At 40.4% G+C, this 15,566-nt stretch overlaps 5 protein-coding genes across 9 annotated transcripts; 2 read left to right on the top strand and 3 right to left on the bottom strand.

The window, feature by feature from the left end:
* Positions 1–307: 307 nt before the first annotated feature.
* On the bottom strand, positions 308–1,806 carry LOC135169585 (large ribosomal subunit protein uL22). Its single transcript, XM_064134714.1, has 5 exons — positions 1,740–1,806; positions 1,408–1,494; positions 913–1,072; positions 659–829; positions 308–518 (listed from the first exon to the last, which is right to left on the bottom strand). The coding sequence occupies exons 2-5, from the start codon at positions 1,486–1,488 to the stop codon at positions 373–375; spliced, it is 558 nt and encodes a 185-aa protein (XP_063990784.1). The 5' UTR covers positions 1,489–1,494; positions 1,740–1,806; the 3' UTR covers positions 308–372.
* Positions 1,807–1,894: 88 nt separating this feature from the next.
* LOC135169581 (dual specificity mitogen-activated protein kinase kinase dSOR1) lies at positions 1,895–8,893 on the top strand. Of its 5 annotated transcripts, none has more exons than XM_064134698.1 (9): positions 1,895–2,169; positions 2,244–2,445; positions 2,613–2,850; positions 2,913–3,025; positions 3,107–3,218; positions 6,614–6,790; positions 6,863–7,073; positions 7,253–7,419; positions 7,546–8,893. In XM_064134698.1, coding segments are annotated over exons 1-9 (1,338 nt in total). In that variant the 5' UTR covers positions 1,895–2,168; the 3' UTR covers positions 7,663–8,893. The 5 variants fall into 5 exon arrangements, with proteins under 5 accessions (XP_063990768.1, XP_063990770.1, XP_063990769.1 ...); XM_064134700.1 differs by having other exon boundaries at positions 1,897–2,169; positions 6,863–7,055; XM_064134699.1 differs by having other exon boundaries at positions 1,898–2,169; positions 2,625–2,850.
* Positions 3,105–6,617, bottom strand: LOC135169571 (sodium/potassium-transporting ATPase subunit alpha-B-like). The gene has a single exon (XM_064134665.1). The coding sequence runs from the start codon at positions 6,374–6,376 to the stop codon at positions 3,311–3,313; it is 3,066 nt and encodes a 1,021-aa protein (XP_063990735.1). The 5' UTR covers positions 6,377–6,617; the 3' UTR covers positions 3,105–3,310.
* Positions 8,894–9,038: 145 nt separating the features above from the next.
* LOC135169576 (F-box/LRR-repeat protein 7-like) lies at positions 9,039–11,860 on the bottom strand. The gene is made up of 3 exons (XM_064134672.1): positions 11,602–11,860; positions 11,415–11,521; positions 9,039–11,262 (listed from the first exon to the last, which is right to left on the bottom strand). The coding sequence occupies exons 1-3, from the start codon at positions 11,654–11,656 to the stop codon at positions 9,655–9,657; spliced, it is 1,770 nt and encodes a 589-aa protein (XP_063990742.1). The 5' UTR covers positions 11,657–11,860; the 3' UTR covers positions 9,039–9,654.
* Positions 11,861–12,114: 254 nt separating this feature from the next.
* Positions 12,115–14,035, top strand: LOC135169459 (uncharacterized). Its single transcript, XM_064134499.1, has 2 exons — positions 12,115–12,485; positions 12,683–14,035. Exons 1-2 carry the CDS (start codon positions 12,237–12,239, stop codon positions 13,316–13,318), a joined length of 885 nt encoding a protein of 294 aa, XP_063990569.1. The 5' UTR covers positions 12,115–12,236; the 3' UTR covers positions 13,319–14,035.
* Positions 14,036–15,566: the final 1,531 nt, after the last annotated feature.

Genomic DNA, 15,566 nt, shown 5'->3' with positions numbered 1-15,566 from the left:
GATTTTTTTCATCACGAAATAGGAGTTTGTGTTCTATTAATAAACTGCCGTTGAGGATGTTCATCCATAATCGCAACAAAATAAATTTTCTTCTGAGAAGTTATTCCCCTTGTCTTAAAAAAAAATAATCCACTAACAGACGTCTATTTTTTTAATCTTCAGTTCTGGTCTTTAGATTCAGAATATTATGACGTATGACCTTCTAACGATATTATTTATTGATAGAGTAGTTTTCTAGGAATGAAAGTGTTTAATTGTGGGATTCGCAAATGAAAACAGCAGGTTCACAGAAATGAAGTAATCCATGTTTATCGAATAATGTAACCTTTTAATTCACAATACACTTCGTTATAAAAAGTCACAGTTACTCATTTATTCTCTCATCATCTTCTCCTTCTGGCGAGCGAGCTTCTTTTTGCTGAGCTTCTTCTTGGAGGGTTCTTCCTCGGCGGCTTTAGCAACTACGTCTTCTTTCTCAGTCAGGATCACTTCGATGTGGCAGGGACTGCTCATGTAAGCTATAAAAATATACACCAATTAAATACTTGACTCCAGAATTTTTTCCAATTCCTTTGGAAGTGGACAAAACAACGATTGAATCGTATGAATTATTTTGTTGACTCCAACGATTTTGTTTGAAATAAAAATCTCCACTTACGGTTGATGCGACCGTGGGCTCTGTACGTTCTTCTGCGAAGGCAAGGTGCATGGTTCACTTGGATGTGATCAATTACTAGACGATCGACATCAAGACCCTTGTAGTCAGCATTTGATTCAGCGTTTCTCAACAACTGCAGGAGGAATTCTGCAGATTTCTTGGGCCACCGTCCTATTTACAAAAATAATTAATGTTATTTATAATTTTGTTTCTCCTGATTCTCTCGCAATTTTCCAATGGCAACAACAATATACCTTGAGTAGTTCCGAACTGCTTGGCTTGGGCGCATCTGCCGACACCACCGTTGAACCTGCGGAAGGGTACACACTCCTTGTGTTCGATTACGTTCTTCAAGAACTTCTGGGCTCTCCTCAGTGCCATGCTCTTGATGGCGCGGGCGGCCTCATGAGTGTTCTAGTGAAACGACAGATATTCTATAAATTTTCAATCCGATATTTAATACTACATTAATACTGTAGTTGATTATTTATCAATGTATCGAAGGGTATTTCAAGAACTACTCGAAGAAGATCGTTCCAGTCTCAAGAGCGAAAAGATTCTCGCCATTAAGACCTAATTACTTTTGAATACTTTTCAAAAAATAAATCCGGAGCCGAAGCAAGTGAATATGCCCCAAAACTAGATCTTCTGTCTCACATTACCAACAGTTATGTTTAAGAGAATTTACAAAATTCCATTAAACAACTTGTTACAAAGTATTGGAGGTTAGATCAACGAAGATTGTTTACCTTGAAGTGAACACGCAAGTTGGACCCGCGAGCCTTGCAGGACTTGGTGGCATTTGTTGGTTCGTGAGAGTAGCGACCCATTGCGTCCTAAACAACAAAATACAATGTCATTAATTAATTAACCACTGCACAAAATGACACAAACAACACACGAGGACGAGTCAGAATGTAACTGTCGTTATTTTTCACATTTGGGGATAGAAACAATGAACTATTGGCACATAAGAAGTTAATAGAATATCCTCTCTCATTACAACGTTAAATAATCGTCGAAATTGTTATTAATCTCGGGATGTAAGTGGATTTTTACTGTTTATCGCAGTGAAACGTACCTCGTCGCAATACGATGGTAGAGGAAAAGACTGTAAATAATTCACCAGAGCTCCACTTCCTGTTTGGAGGGCGCCACTTGGCGCTGCCTGAGCTCCCAGCGCCCGGAAATTTATTGTATATCCTTTCACTCATTTATGTCAAAGTACGTTCGATATTCCTCCCTCTTCTAGGCCAAAGTGAAATTATTGTTTACAATTGTTTAGGAGATTTGAAGCGTTGACTGCATATTTTCGAGGGGTTTTTTAACCATCGAATTGTCGTCCTATCGTCTCGAAGGCTCCATTTAACTGCCACTGGGGTACAAGTGTTAGCCTCCGCTAGAAAAATTATCTAAATCTTTCATTTGTGGAACTTGGGAGTGCTAATATCAACAGAAATTTATCATTATTCTTCCTCTAAATTGATTGACAAGTGCTCAGACGTTGTGAAGTGAGTTGATACCTCTCTGCTCATGACGTTCCAATGATTATTTACCAGTTCAGGTGAAAGAAATTGATATTCAGTGAATTTTTTGGAGCGTTTCAACGTTTCCTGGGGAGGAGGTTATCCATTGCGGGGCGTTTCCTTCAGGAGTACAACAGACATGTCGAAGAACAAGTTGAATCTTACATTGCCACCGGGATCCATTGAACCGGTGCCAGCAGTATCACCTTCACCACCAGTACCACCTCTTCCAACTTATGCTGAACCTCCGGTTATACCTGAGTGAGTTTTCGGAATTAAATCAATTTGTTCGTCCTCATTTATATCGAGATGAAAATAATTCAAGTGGAATTATATCATTCTTTCTGTCTTTCGAGCTGTTCCTTTAAATTGTTAGGCCTAGATTGTTCAATATCTTCCAAAAGTTATATTGAATTTCCTTAGAAAAGTCTAAATTTCAGTGGTGTGATGGGAAAGATGAGTATAGATGCCATTCAAGAGCGTTTGGAGGAACTAGAAATGGACGAAGAGCAGAGGAAGCGATTGGAGAGTTTTCTTGGACAGAAGGAAAAAGTCGGAGAGCTGTGTGACGAGGATTTTGAAAAGTTGGGAGAATTAGGAGCCGGTAATGGTGGTGTTGTGATGAAAGTTAGGCACAAAAAATATGGACTGATTATGGCCCGAAAGGTAACCCAAATTACTCGAATGATTCACACTCTCATTTTTTACAAAAATTATTCAAATTCCAGTTAATTCACCTTGAAGTGAAACCAGCAATTAAAAAACAGATTATACGAGAGTTGAAAGTTCTTCATGAGTGTAATTTTGCTCATATAGTTGGATTTTATGGTGCTTTTTATAGGTGAATAACAATAGGCATTGTTTTTTTTTACAAAATTCCATGAAATCATCACCCGAAATTAATTGAATAATTTTCAATCAGCGATGGAGAAATTAGTATATGCATGGAGTACATGGATGGTGGATCCTTGGATTTGATCCTGAAGAAAGCTGGGAGGATACCTGAACCAATATTAGGCACAATAACATCAGCCGTAAGTCATTAACGAAGTTATCTTTATCAAATCCATCACTATACAGTAACAAAGCGAACAAAAATCCAAAGACAAACGAATTAATATATTGATTAATAATACGTCTCCCTCTCCATAACTCCTCCTGGATAATGCCTGATGCACCACCTTCTGATTTCGTCATAAGTCCATAAAAATATCCCCAAAGGTAAACACGGTAAGAACCAATAAGGATCCAGGGGCATGGCCTTGAGGATTGTCTCAGTCCCCGGTGTATAAAGCAGAACAGCTGTGAGAATAATTTCAAAGGCGAATGAAACATTGAGAAACCAGTTGTTCATTCCCTGTTGAAATATTGAATTTCGTCTGGTCTTGCACATGATGAGGTCAATCATCTGCGTAGTGACAATTGATATAAAGTACCCGGTTCTCGCTTCATTCAGGAGATCCATTCGACTTTGATAAGTCCAATGTTGTCCATAGGAATCCACCAAATCAGTAATCGCTCTATTCTCCCACGACTGTCTCAATCCAAATAAGTCCATCGGTAAAAATCCATGAAATCCAAGGATCATGAAGTAGTTTAAAAACCCTGCCAACGCCTGGCACATTCCAATTTGCCCATAAGCCACAGAGATCAATCGTTTATTCACCAATTTATCGTACTGAGGATTCCGGGGCGCCCTCTTCATGATATCCGACTCTGGTTTCTCATACGCCAACGCAATCGCTGGCAGTAAATCGGTCCCAATGTCGATGCACAGCACTAATTCAATGACAAATGGCAGTGGAATTGAAAAAATAATGCTGCTCAGCATCGGTATCATCTCTGGTACACTCGACGTGAGAGTATAAGCAATCGACTTCTTCAAGTTATCAAAAATAAGTCGACCCTCTTCGATTCCGGTGACGATAGACGCGAAATTGTCATCCATCAGGACCATGTCAGCTGCATTTTTCGCGACATCAGAGCCAGCTATTCCCATCGCCACACCAATGTCAGCTTTCCTCAGAGCCGGTGAATCATTGACCCCGTCACCAGTGACAGCAACAATTTCCCCGAGTCTCTGACAACTCTCGACGATCAGAAGTTTCTGCTGGGGTGAAGTTCTCGCGAAGACGATCTCTTCGTAGCTTCGGATGATATCGTCAAGTTGATAAGTGGGCATGTTCCTGAGTTCCCCACCAGTGACGACGATAGCCCCCTGGCTTCCTCGATCGTTTCCCTGACTGAAGGATTTATCAGTCATCATCGACTGCTCGTAATGCACATCCTGCCCCTCTCCGATGATTCCGACGGCTTTAGCAATCGCCATTGCTGTCACCGGATGATCTCCCGTCACCATTATAACCTTGATCCCAGCAGAACGACAGGTGTGGACCGCCTCTGGCACTGACGGCCTCGGCGGATCGATCAGACTTATCAAACCCAGGAATCTGTAGCCCTTCGTCGGGAAGTTGTAGTTCTTCGGGGAACTCGTATCAAACTGGTAGTTGGGTGGATATCTGACAGTTGGGAGGAATAAATCGCAATATGCGAGGACTCGTTCACCGAGAAACGCCAGTTCTGTGCAGGCACGACGTGATTCAACGATATCAACACTTGTTAGCTCCCTCGTGTGTCCATCCATCGCTAAAATTGTTGTACAGAAATCAATTATCACTTCTGGTGCGCCCTTCATTATCATCGTGTAACCGTCCACATCCTGGTGTATTGATATCTGATATTTATTGGTCGAGGTGAAGGGAATCTCAGCAACTTTTGGATAATTCACGCGAAATCTCTTGGTTTGATGGATGTGCTCGCAAAATTTGAGAATTCCACTCTCAGACGCATCTCCAATCACATCTCGTTCCTCGATCCTCGTGAAACCATCGGAATCATTTCGGAATTCAGCACGCAAACACAGTGTTGCTACCTTAATCATGACATTGAACGCAGGTTTATCCAGCAGCAGATCTCTTTCAGCTCCCAGTGACCACAAACCAGCTGGAAAATTGTGCCTGATATTTCCAAACCACATGTTCGATACTGTCATTTTATTCTGCGTCAGGGTGCCTGTCTTGTCAGAGCATATGGTAGACGTTGAGCCGAGTGTCTCAACGGCCTCCAAATTCCTCACTAGACAATTTTTATTCGCCATTTTCTTCGCTGTCAGCGTTAAACTCGTTGTCACCGTCACCAACAGCACCTCAGGCACATTCGCGATGATTATCCCTAGGAGATATGTGAAGGCCTTCACCACGTTCGCCTCGATCAGCAACGACAGTCCGAAGAAGGAAAAGCCACAGGCAACTGCCATCCACGTTATGACATGGACAAAGTGATTGATCTCTTTGGAGATTGGAGTTTCTGTCTTTGTTACTTTTGTCGTTAGTCCTGCAAGTCTTCCGATCATCGTTTTGTCACCAATTGCTATCGCTATTCCCGATCCTTCACCAGCTACAGCGTAGGATGAGAAGAAGGCGATGTTCTGGGTCTCCAGGGGATTTCTGTCTGTGGGATAATCACTTCGAGCGACCGGTTCGCTCTCACCTGTTAGACTTGAATTTTCTACTCTCAAGCCGACACATCTGATTATTCTGAGATCAGCCGGGATCTTGTCACCCAGTCTTATCTCCACTCTATCGCCCACTGCAATTTCCTCGGTTGGAATTGTCTTTTTCTCACCCTGACGAATCACTAGGGCGTAGGTGGGCACCATCTTCGTAAAGGACTCCATCACTTTCGAGTTCTTGCTCTCTTGGATAAACGCAAACAATCCTGATATGATGCATATTATTATTATTATTATGCCAAACCATTCGATTCCCTCTTCGTCGTCGTGGCCCATGAGTTGGCCGATTATGTAGAGGACGAAGCAGAGGACTGCGCAGATCCACAGGAGTGAGGCAAATCCTGAGAACATGCATTTCAGGAGTTTAATGTACTCTGGGGTTTGCCTCGGAGGACTCAGACTGTTTTTTGATGACTCCAGACGTTTGAATGCCTCTGCGTGCGTTAATCCTTGGATTGGATCGGTTCCTAGCTTCTTGCAGAGCTTGTCCAGGGGGATTATGTGGTCGTCTGTTGTGAATTCTTGATGGAGCTCGGTGATCTCGTCGTCTGTTGATTTTTTTTTATTTGTGGAGGGTATTTGGACGGATTTTCCTCGTGATGTCGATGGATTCTCAGACATTCTGATAGTTGTAGGGGTTTTGGTTGACACTTTTGGAACTGAACCTCGTGGTTACGTTGGTGAGGGGACCGTGGGTAGGAGGGACAGGTTCAGGATGATGGAATTTTTCTTTTGTTTCGGTTACGGAATTTTTATAGATAATATTTCTGATAAAATAGGTATAGAGCAAGGAATATTTATTCATCAATTATAATGTGATAATTTATCTTAATTTCGCTGGCCGTTTTGCCTGTCCAGGTGCTCAAAGGACTGAGTTATTTGAGAGATAAACACGCAATAATGCACAGGGATGTCAAGCCTAGTAATATACTTGTTAACAGTGCTGGAGAAATAAAAATATGTGACTTTGGAGTCTCTGGACAGCTGATCGACTCCATGGCGAATTCGTTCGTTGGTACTAGAAGTTATATGTCGGTGAGTGCCGGAAACATGAAATTTATTTTTCATTTTGACATTCGTAATGGAAATCTGTTGGTTATTTTACAGCCAGAGAGATTACAAGGCACCCATTATTCAGTCCAGAGTGACATTTGGTCGCTTGGTCTCTCTCTTGTCGAGATGGCCATCGGTATGTATCCGATACCACCTCCAGACACCAGGACCCTGGTATCGATATTTGGACCGCAAGTTGCACCACCCCCAGCCGATAATACCTCGAACAATGTCTCAACACCAACGAGTCAGTCACCTTCACACAGTATGACTTAAAGAAAATTCAGATTACAATGAGAGAAAAAAACAATTACATGAGTACTGTTTATTAAAAATGTTTTGCCAATTCAATAAGACTCGTTCGAAAACTCGTTCGTTTTTTCACTCACTGTAGCCGAATTCAAGGGATACATATGTGATAAAATTTGATGAATAATTCAATAGATGCCAGTAGTCCACGACCGATGGCAATTTTTGAACTGTTGGATTACATTGTCAATGAACCACCGCCTAAACTTCCGCCTGGAATTTTTACTGAGTCATTCATGGATTTTGTGGATCGATGCTTGAAGAAAAATCCAGCTGAACGTGCTGATCTGAAGACTTTGATGGTATCTATTGTCTTGAGTTCATCGACAAGAAAAATAATTGTTAAAATTATTTATGTCTCAAGGAGAATTTTTTCCTCTTATCAGTCTTGAGATTTAATTATCAAAAATTCTTTTCATCACTTTCAGAATCACGAATGGATAAAAAAAGCTGAATCTGAGAATGTTGATATTGCCGGATGGGTTTGCCGGACAATGGATCTCCAACCAACTACCCCAACTCGTTTAGCAAACGTACAGTCCTGAATAAATGTTACTCTTACATACTTGACCACGTACATACGCGTTCAGTACTCCTAAGTCAATTTCGTATATTTTGTTCACCTTCTGTTAATTACCCCCTCACTAAAGAATTATGATTTTCATTTTTCAATGCCAGTGGTGTCTCCCTCAGTTTCCATAACTTACAGATTATCTCCAGCTGCGTCAATAAACACTAACGAACATAGCTGTATAATTACGATAAAAAAAACTAAATTATGATGTTATTCATTAAATGTTTGCATCACCACTGCGTTTAGAAATCATTTTATTTCAATTTTGAACTTATTGGGTTCCAGTATTTTTACGTTACCTTCATGAAAGTATGTAAGAAAAAAAAATCATGTTATAGTTTATTCTTAGTACCATTAATGTTTCATGAGCATTGTATTCTTCCTGTGATAAGATTAGACGAATACTGGAGAGTTGAATGTATTCTTTCATATATCTGTACTCATGAATATGTGAAAGAATGAGAATTGTGGAAATTCATTTTGGGATATAACAATTCGTGTACAGAATTGGTGCCTGCAAGCAAGAATTTTTTTTAAAACATTTATTTTCGGGGAGAAGATTACTATGATGAGAGTAACGAACGAATATATTCAATAGTTAAATGATAATTAAAAATTGTTCATTCAAATACGCTTTCACTAGAGTTTACTGTTCATGAATTTTCTTTCTTTCTTTCTATTATATAAATTCGACAGTGAATATATGATGTTTATAAATAGGAAATGGGGAGCGTTGAAGTGGTGAAAAAAATATGGAAATGTAGAGGTGGGATTATTGAATAGAAATTGTCGATTAAACTGGAGATTCAACACAAGTGTTTATATGCTAATGATATGTGTCGCTTTCTGTGGTGAACATTATTCATTTAGATGAAATCTCAATGCCTAATTTGGGGGATTTTTAATTGATTTGAAAAGATAATTGGTGGCTGATTGAGCTCTGGGGTTGACTAGAAAATTTTGGAGGGAAGATAGTTTGGAGAGTGGTAGGTCTGTAGTTGCAAACAAAAAAAAAATCACATTTAATTGTTTTGTTAACGAAAGGAGAGAAATTTAATTTCAGTCATGTAGAGTCATTTGTTAATCATGATAAGGGTATTTTCATTCAGAACATTTATTGATGGCTGTAAGTATATACTACAGAGACGAAAGCTTTCTGTTGAACGAAAGAGAATACAAATAAAATTGTTAATTCCTTCCAATCTTCCTCAAATTCTTATGATTGTTTTAATGAGTGACAAATGCCCTCGACTGGTCGTGAAGTGCATTCCCTCAACAGCAAAAAGTCACTATTGGGTACGCCCTTAACGTTGAATATAATAAATAAAAGAATAATCAATACGAGAATGAAATAATTGCATTGTTTATTCATATCCCGAAAATACAACAAACACGTTTATTTATATACTCAGAACCACGCGACATTCACACAAATATAAATATTAAGTTAGGAATTCCCAACATTTTTTCATAAAAAGCCAAAAATTATAAAATTAGATAATCGATAATTGCGAATTCTATAATACTCAAAGAAATAAATTAATAACGAAAGACAATACATATATTGAACATGAAGAACCCCTGATGCTTCAAGTACATGCTAGATATAAAAGTGGAAATTTATCAAATGTTTGTTTTATCAATCTGTCGAAGTGAGCTCTACGTTTTCTCACACTGCTATTGGATTCCATGAGCGAGGGAGGGATATCACAGTTTAATTACAAAAATCATGGAGACGAGTTGAATATCTATCGAACTTTGATTGTAGGCATGAAAACAATTGATAGAAAAATCCAGAAAATTCTACTTGAATAGAAGACCAGAATTTTCTAGTAATTTTTTCATTCATTCTTTATCAACAGTCTATTTAATATCTGACACTCAAACAATAAAAAATATTCCGACAGATTTCCCACGATTTCCACAAGTATCTCTCCATTCACGAACCAATTCCCAAGGACAATCATAACATTTCTGACATGTCAATGGGAGTCACCATCCAAGGGATGGCCAAGTCAATATTAACAATCTGGAGCAATGGAGATACTTCTCTAATTTGTGAGAGCTCAACATTTGTTTTACCAACCATTATCATGAGTATAGTATTGGTTTTTCGTTGTTTAGTAGTTGATATGGCAGCTTCGATGGTGCTATTAGTAATTGAACATCTTGAGAGATCCATCGACACGAGATTTGGGGCCATTTTAATGAGCTTTATTACTCCTTCGTCCCTGATAAGTGGACAGCCCCAGCACGTCAGCACTTTTAGATTCTGTAAATTGCCCAAAGGATCGTCAGTTACTTGTGTCAACCAACTTATCGCGAGACTCTCTAGTTTTGGCAGTGATGACAGGCTCGCAATGGCCTTGTTGGTGATAACGCTACATCCACTTATGTCCACATGCTTTAATTTTTTACAGCTACCAGACATACTGATGAGAAATCCATCGGTTACAACGGCATTCTGAGAGACATTCAGGTGTTCCAGATTACAGAGATCTGTCAAGTGATTCATGGCAGTGGCAGACAATGTTGGATAATTTCCAGTCAATACTAGATGCGTTAGGGTCTCGATCATGCCGATTGTTTTTAAAGAACTGTCAGTCAGACAGACACAGGAGTGCAGAGTTAATTTTTTTAAGGATGAGAATTTCGGGAGAGCAGCATCAAAGTAAGTAGACAGCACAGAGCTGCACAGAAGCAAATGGATCACCTCCACAGTGTCAGTTGGCAACTGTCCAAGACACTTTCCAATGATGTGTTCATCCTGAATTTCAACGGTGACTAATTTTTTATTAACCATGAACAATTGTGACAGGTCTTTCTCACATGGTCCTGTCAGAGACTTCATCACAAAGTTGGTGATGTTTTGGCAGTTGGTCATCAACGAGGCAATTCCAGACGGCGACAGTTCGAGAGCTTTAACATTGATAACTTGCAAATTGGGACAGAATTTTCCCACAATTGTCAATGTACTCGAGCGCAGGAGGTGGGGATACGTTGACAGATCCAAGTGTGTCAGGAACTGTCCGCATTTTATGAGGACTTTTCTCAAAGTAGTTGTGTCGATATTTTCAAGACGAATTCTGGGAGAGAGGCCCCAGTGGGTTCTGATGAGATCCAATCTCTTGACAGACCGCCAGGAGTCCAAGGAGAGGGCCTGCCAGCGTTTGCAGACCCTTTCCATTCTTATTCGATCGGCAATTGGAAGGTACAGGAATATTTCTATCAAACAATCATCGTTGAGCACCTGAATGGGAGAATCGTCCTGCGATATCTCCTGCACAGACAGTTGCTCCTCATTTTTATTCTGCTTGTCCTTGAGCGAGGAGAATCTCTTCTGATTCTCGATGCTGTCTGGCTGGTGCCACGTGTCCGCTGACGATACTCGAAGAATTCTACAGTGCAACTGTAGTTCCATTCTCTGGGCAGCTTCTCGAGCTTTAATTGCATCGTTGACACCATTGAATATCACGAAGGCAAAATTACTCTTTCCTTTGGTTCTCTTTACGTAACAACTGTCGACTTTTCCATATCTGGAGAACAACTTCTGGAGGTCTTTGTTCGTTGTCTAGAAATAATATTGTATTGATCAGTACGAGGAAACACACATGACTAATTAAAAGAAAGAGAATAATTGAAATTTTCAATTGATTCTTCTCCCACCATCGCGAAACAAATATATCTTAGGAATACGTCAATGCTACTATATTTAAAACTCACTCGCTCAGCCAAGTTTCCAATGAACAATTTTCTAATAGGAACACCCTCCTCTGTAAAAGGAGAAACAATGGCCTCGTGAGCATTCACCAACCCCAGATCCCCTGAAACTGTCGATCACATTGATCAGAATTTAATTACGTGAACAACAGATGAAAAAATGAAGGTAAAAACGACTGGTTCTGATTACCTTGTGTCAATTCTCTCAGTGCCTCCAAAAAATGACAGTGCATGATGCCTTCCATCACAGAAAATGAGAAAAATACTCAGGGGATTAATAATTAGTCAGACATTGGAGGTTATGGAGTTGTTGGAAGCGCCTTTGTCCTCAGGCAGCCCGCTACACTCAACCTATCCACGTATAAATAAAATCAAAGAGGATACACTAAAGTAGAGGCTCAGTCCTGGGGGTTTGAGTGACGCCGGGGGAGCTCCGTTTGTACTTGTTCAACTGTACAAATGATCAACTGTACAGAGAATTTTCAAATGGTGAGAGTATCACTGTGTAGGGATTCAACTGTCGAGACAAAAATATGGCTGTACATGTGGACCCAGCGCCACATGTACAGCCCAGCTTTCTGTCTCGACAGTTGAATCCCTGCACAATAGTGCTCTTACCGTTTAAAAATTTTCTGTACAGTTGATCATTTGTACATTTGAACAAGTACAAACGGAGCCCCCCCGCCTTACCACCAGGTACATTCACCCTCGTAGTTCATGCGCCACCACTACAAAATTTTCCGGTTGAAGCCCCTCCAGAAGCGTCACCAATCTCCCCTATAATCTCTCCTTTAACCGTCAAAATTTGTAAAATTTTTATGCGAGATGAAAAAATTTGGGGCACAACGGGACAGGAATAATCGTGAGAAGATTCCGTTTATGATGGGGTTCGATGGGTTACGGGGCTGCCTTATTTCGGAGCACTTTTCTGACTTTGGGGAGTGCGAGGAAACTTCACCAGGTGTTATTGATATCATTGAAATTAAGGATACAGCCTGTGATGCACGATTTCCTGGACAGTTCAGGTCGTCGGGTGCTACCGAGCAAAAATCATCCGTCTCCTCCTTTGAAAAAGTAAATATCGTATTTTCTATCGACTTTTGGACGAAAATAATTCGCAGAGGAATTTTATTATTTATTTATGTCATTAAAAATCTTTAATCGAAGAGAAAAAATTTGAAACTTCCAGTAAATTGTCAGGTTCATTAGCAAATAAACCTAAAAATTATTACATTTAATTTTTTTAATTCTCAAATGTCATAAAATTCCAGCTTCACCAGGGCTCCAAAATCCCTCGCCTTATGAAACCGAAACCCGGGAAAAATCCGAGTGATCGATTATTCCCCTATCGAGGTCCAGACTCAACTAAAAAAAAATCCGAAAGTAGAACTGAGGGACCGTCGATACAGAGATCAAAGCTGCCCATTCGCGAGGCCCATTCTAACGTTCTCCTATCCCGTGTGAATTCGATCAACATCGACGAAAAATGCAGTTCCCCGCACCCCCAACCCACGTCTGGACCAACGGCCCCTGAAGATGATTCACCTCCGGAAATTGTGAGCCAAAACATCCCGGACGCAACAGCACCTCCGGAAGAGGCCCCAATCGATTACGTGCGGAGGTTCACCAGGGATTCGAGGGAATTCGAGAGGGCTCAGGAGACTGGAAGGAAAATCGGCCAGAAAATATCCAGACTCCTGGAGCATATTAAGAAGAAGCAAACTGGCCTTGACTTGGGAACTAATTCTGTCAGTGCAATATCGATAATGAAGAGGGCCTTGCGTCGAGACTTAAGAACTAATACCATTCCTCAAGCTCAGAAGAATATTTTTCCCCAGTTCTACATAGGGAGCACTCCCAGGGAATTCAAATTATTTCGCTGCGGTGATGAGTGGAATTCTCTGTGAAATTTGCTGCCCCTCAGAAAATTTGGGACTCATCGAAGCGACAGAGAGAAAGCGAAAGGTGAAATCTCTCCTCGAGATTAATTTCCGTCACTCGACATCTCCTTTTCCGTCCCAGCCCCCAATTTTTCCCCGAAATTTCCCTCCACCTTTTCCAACTCAATTTAGTACTTCCAAAATTTCAATTCAACCCCTCCCCACCCCCCAACCTGGCATGAGGCTCCAATTGAAATGATTTTTAGTCGGTGTTGATCAGAAAATAACACCCGAAGTGAAACAGTCAATGAAAATGCGGACAGAAGGGTTGGGGTGTTGAAAAAAACCCAGTAGGGGGATGAAATCGCCGGATGGTTCACCTCAAAGGAAGACCCCGAATGATACCAATTATGTCATCAACGTTGTAACCCCTCTGCCACGGTTTCTGTCACTAAATCGTATTCCGCCCGCATGTCAGAAAAGTTTTACCCTCCGTTGAAAACAACCATACGTGTGTGCACGTCCCACATAAGTTGTATCCCTTCAGACCCTGTAGCATACGAGTCAATCTATGTGCGAAAGGGAATAAAAATGTCTGCAACAAACCTACACAACAAAATCAGAGGTGACGTCAATATTTATCCAGCTCATGACAACGTTTATGACGCACCGAAAAACAGTAAAGTTTGACAATAAATCGATTGTCCCTCAAAAATTTAATTTTTAATTTATAACAATTAATTAGTCCAGTCTATCCTCCAGGTTCCATTGGCTTACGTTCCCTTATGTCATCTGATTTGTTATCATTAATATTTCCCAACAATTTATAATTTTATATTCACGCGGAGAGAAGAATAGAAATTACCTTTCACTTTCCTCCCCCGTATCCAAGAATCACCGATTTTTCCATCGCCCCAAAAAATCAGGGACCTCCCCACGTGTCCGACCTTCATCGCTATCAACAATAAGACACGAAAAAACATAAAAAAAGGATAATCAAATAACTACCAGGCACACGGTATAAATTATCAATCAGTTCACGATTGTGCAACCCCAACCGTAGATCGACGCCTCCACATTGATGTTAAGGGGGTTGTTACATACTGGGGATGTCTCAGGGTTTCCTCATGGGTCCACACCTCCTACACTGACCCCAGTGATCTTTCCCCTGTCTGTTTTCTCTTCCTCTCTTCTGTCTCGTAGTGCGTGGGCGTGCGTTGGATGAACCACATTATCCGACACGTGTCGAGGCCTTTGACTCTCGCAAATCTTTAGCACACGCGTTGTTTATTCATCGCTGGTCACGGGTTTTGTTGTTGAAAGTTATTCGTCATTAATGAATTTTGACATTTAGTGGGGATTTCCTCAAAATGTTTATAAACAATAGCCCTCAGTGTGCCCCGCCACTGAGGCGGGGCACACTGAAGGCTATTGTTTATAAACATTCTAATAAATCATTGAAACACTCAGTTGCATTTTCTTATGTGCAATGGAGGCGAACACCTCTCGTCTGCAAGTCACGAAATTTCGCAAGTGAGGTAAACCAATATGTACTTGTGTACAGGGCTGTCAATTAGTGATCACAACACGATGTAAATTAGACCCGCGGTATAATGACGATGAAACAGATAGTTTGGAGATGCCTGAGTCTTTCCTAAGTGAACTACAACGATTTTTCGAGACATTTGAAGTGGTTCTGTTAATTAAAATTAAGGAGGTTCAGAAAATCTTATTTTTTATGTTCGAAAAATATTTTGCAAGTTGACAGAAGATATGGAAAAGGGATTTGAACTAGTTTTTTACGGAGAGATATTTTTTTAATTTGATTAAAATTCTTAGAATTTTTTTTTTGGGAAGAAAACTCATTAGAGAATTTTTTAAAAATATTGTTTTGAGGTAGCACTCGCGCCCGATGGAGCAGGATTTTTTAAAGTCTGAAATAATGCACCAGCCATTGACTTTACAATGTAAATGCATCCGAACAAAAGCCTCACTCCCTCCCATAATGTATTCCGTCTATATGAACTCGTTCAATCGCGGACGCGCTGCATCATTCTCTCGTATGAATTTGTTTTGTCATTTCTCACATGCATACACATGAGTGAATACTTATGATTTGCGTGAGAGACAAATAATGATCTGCCCGGATTTCCATTCCGAATTCTCCTGTTTTTTTTATGACTCGAGGGCATTGTTCATTCTGATATTTTTCTCGCTGTTCATGTTCTCTGATACCGATGAAATTTTCCTCTGGGAGAGGGCAGTTCCTCTAGTG

This window comes from Diachasmimorpha longicaudata, chromosome 15 (genome assembly GCF_034640455.1).
Source record: "Diachasmimorpha longicaudata isolate KC_UGA_2023 chromosome 15, iyDiaLong2, whole genome shotgun sequence".
NCBI lineage: Eukaryota > Metazoa > Arthropoda > Insecta > Hymenoptera > Braconidae > Diachasmimorpha > Diachasmimorpha longicaudata.
This window is presented reverse-complemented; position numbering and strand designations above follow the sequence as displayed.

Excerpts from the sequence above, each read along its gene's own strand:
- LOC135169585 (XM_064134714.1), bottom strand. The coding sequence starts at position 1,488 with ATGGGTCGCTACTCTCACGAACCAACAAATGCCACCAAGTCCTGCAAG. Across the intron at positions 1,073-1,407 it reads ACTTGCGTGTTCACTTCAAG|AACACTCATGAGGCCGCCCG; the intron begins GTAAACAATCTT and ends TCGTTTCACTAG. Across the intron at positions 519-658 it reads AGCCCACGGTCGCATCAACC|CTTACATGAGCAGTCCCTGC; the intron begins GTAAGTGGAGAT and ends ATATTTTTATAG.
- LOC135169581 (XM_064134698.1), top strand. Across the intron at positions 2,446-2,612 it reads GAACCTCCGGTTATACCTGA|TCTAAATTTCAGTGGTGTGA; the intron begins GTGAGTTTTCGG and ends TCCTTAGAAAAG. Across the intron at positions 3,026-3,106 it reads TTTTATGGTGCTTTTTATAG|CGATGGAGAAATTAGTATAT; the intron begins GTGAATAACAAT and ends ATTTTCAATCAG.
- LOC135169571 (XM_064134665.1), bottom strand. The coding sequence starts at position 6,376 with ATGTCTGAGAATCCATCGACATCACGAGGAAAATCCGTCCAAATACCC.
- LOC135169576 (XM_064134672.1), bottom strand. The coding sequence starts at position 11,656 with ATGGAAGGCATCATGCACTGTCATTTTTTGGAGGCACTGAGAGAATTG. Across the intron at positions 11,522-11,601 it reads ACTGAGAGAATTGACACAAG|TTTCAGGGGATCTGGGGTTG; the intron begins GTAATCAGAACC and ends TGTGATCGACAG. Across the intron at positions 11,263-11,414 it reads TTGGAAACTTGGCTGAGCGA|ACAACGAACAAAGACCTCCA; the intron begins GTGAGTTTTAAA and ends TATTATTTCTAG.
- LOC135169459 (XM_064134499.1), top strand. The coding sequence starts at position 12,237 with ATGAAAAAATTTGGGGCACAACGGGACAGGAATAATCGTGAGAAGATT. Across the intron at positions 12,486-12,682 it reads CCGTCTCCTCCTTTGAAAAA|CTTCACCAGGGCTCCAAAAT; the intron begins GTAAATATCGTA and ends ATAAAATTCCAG.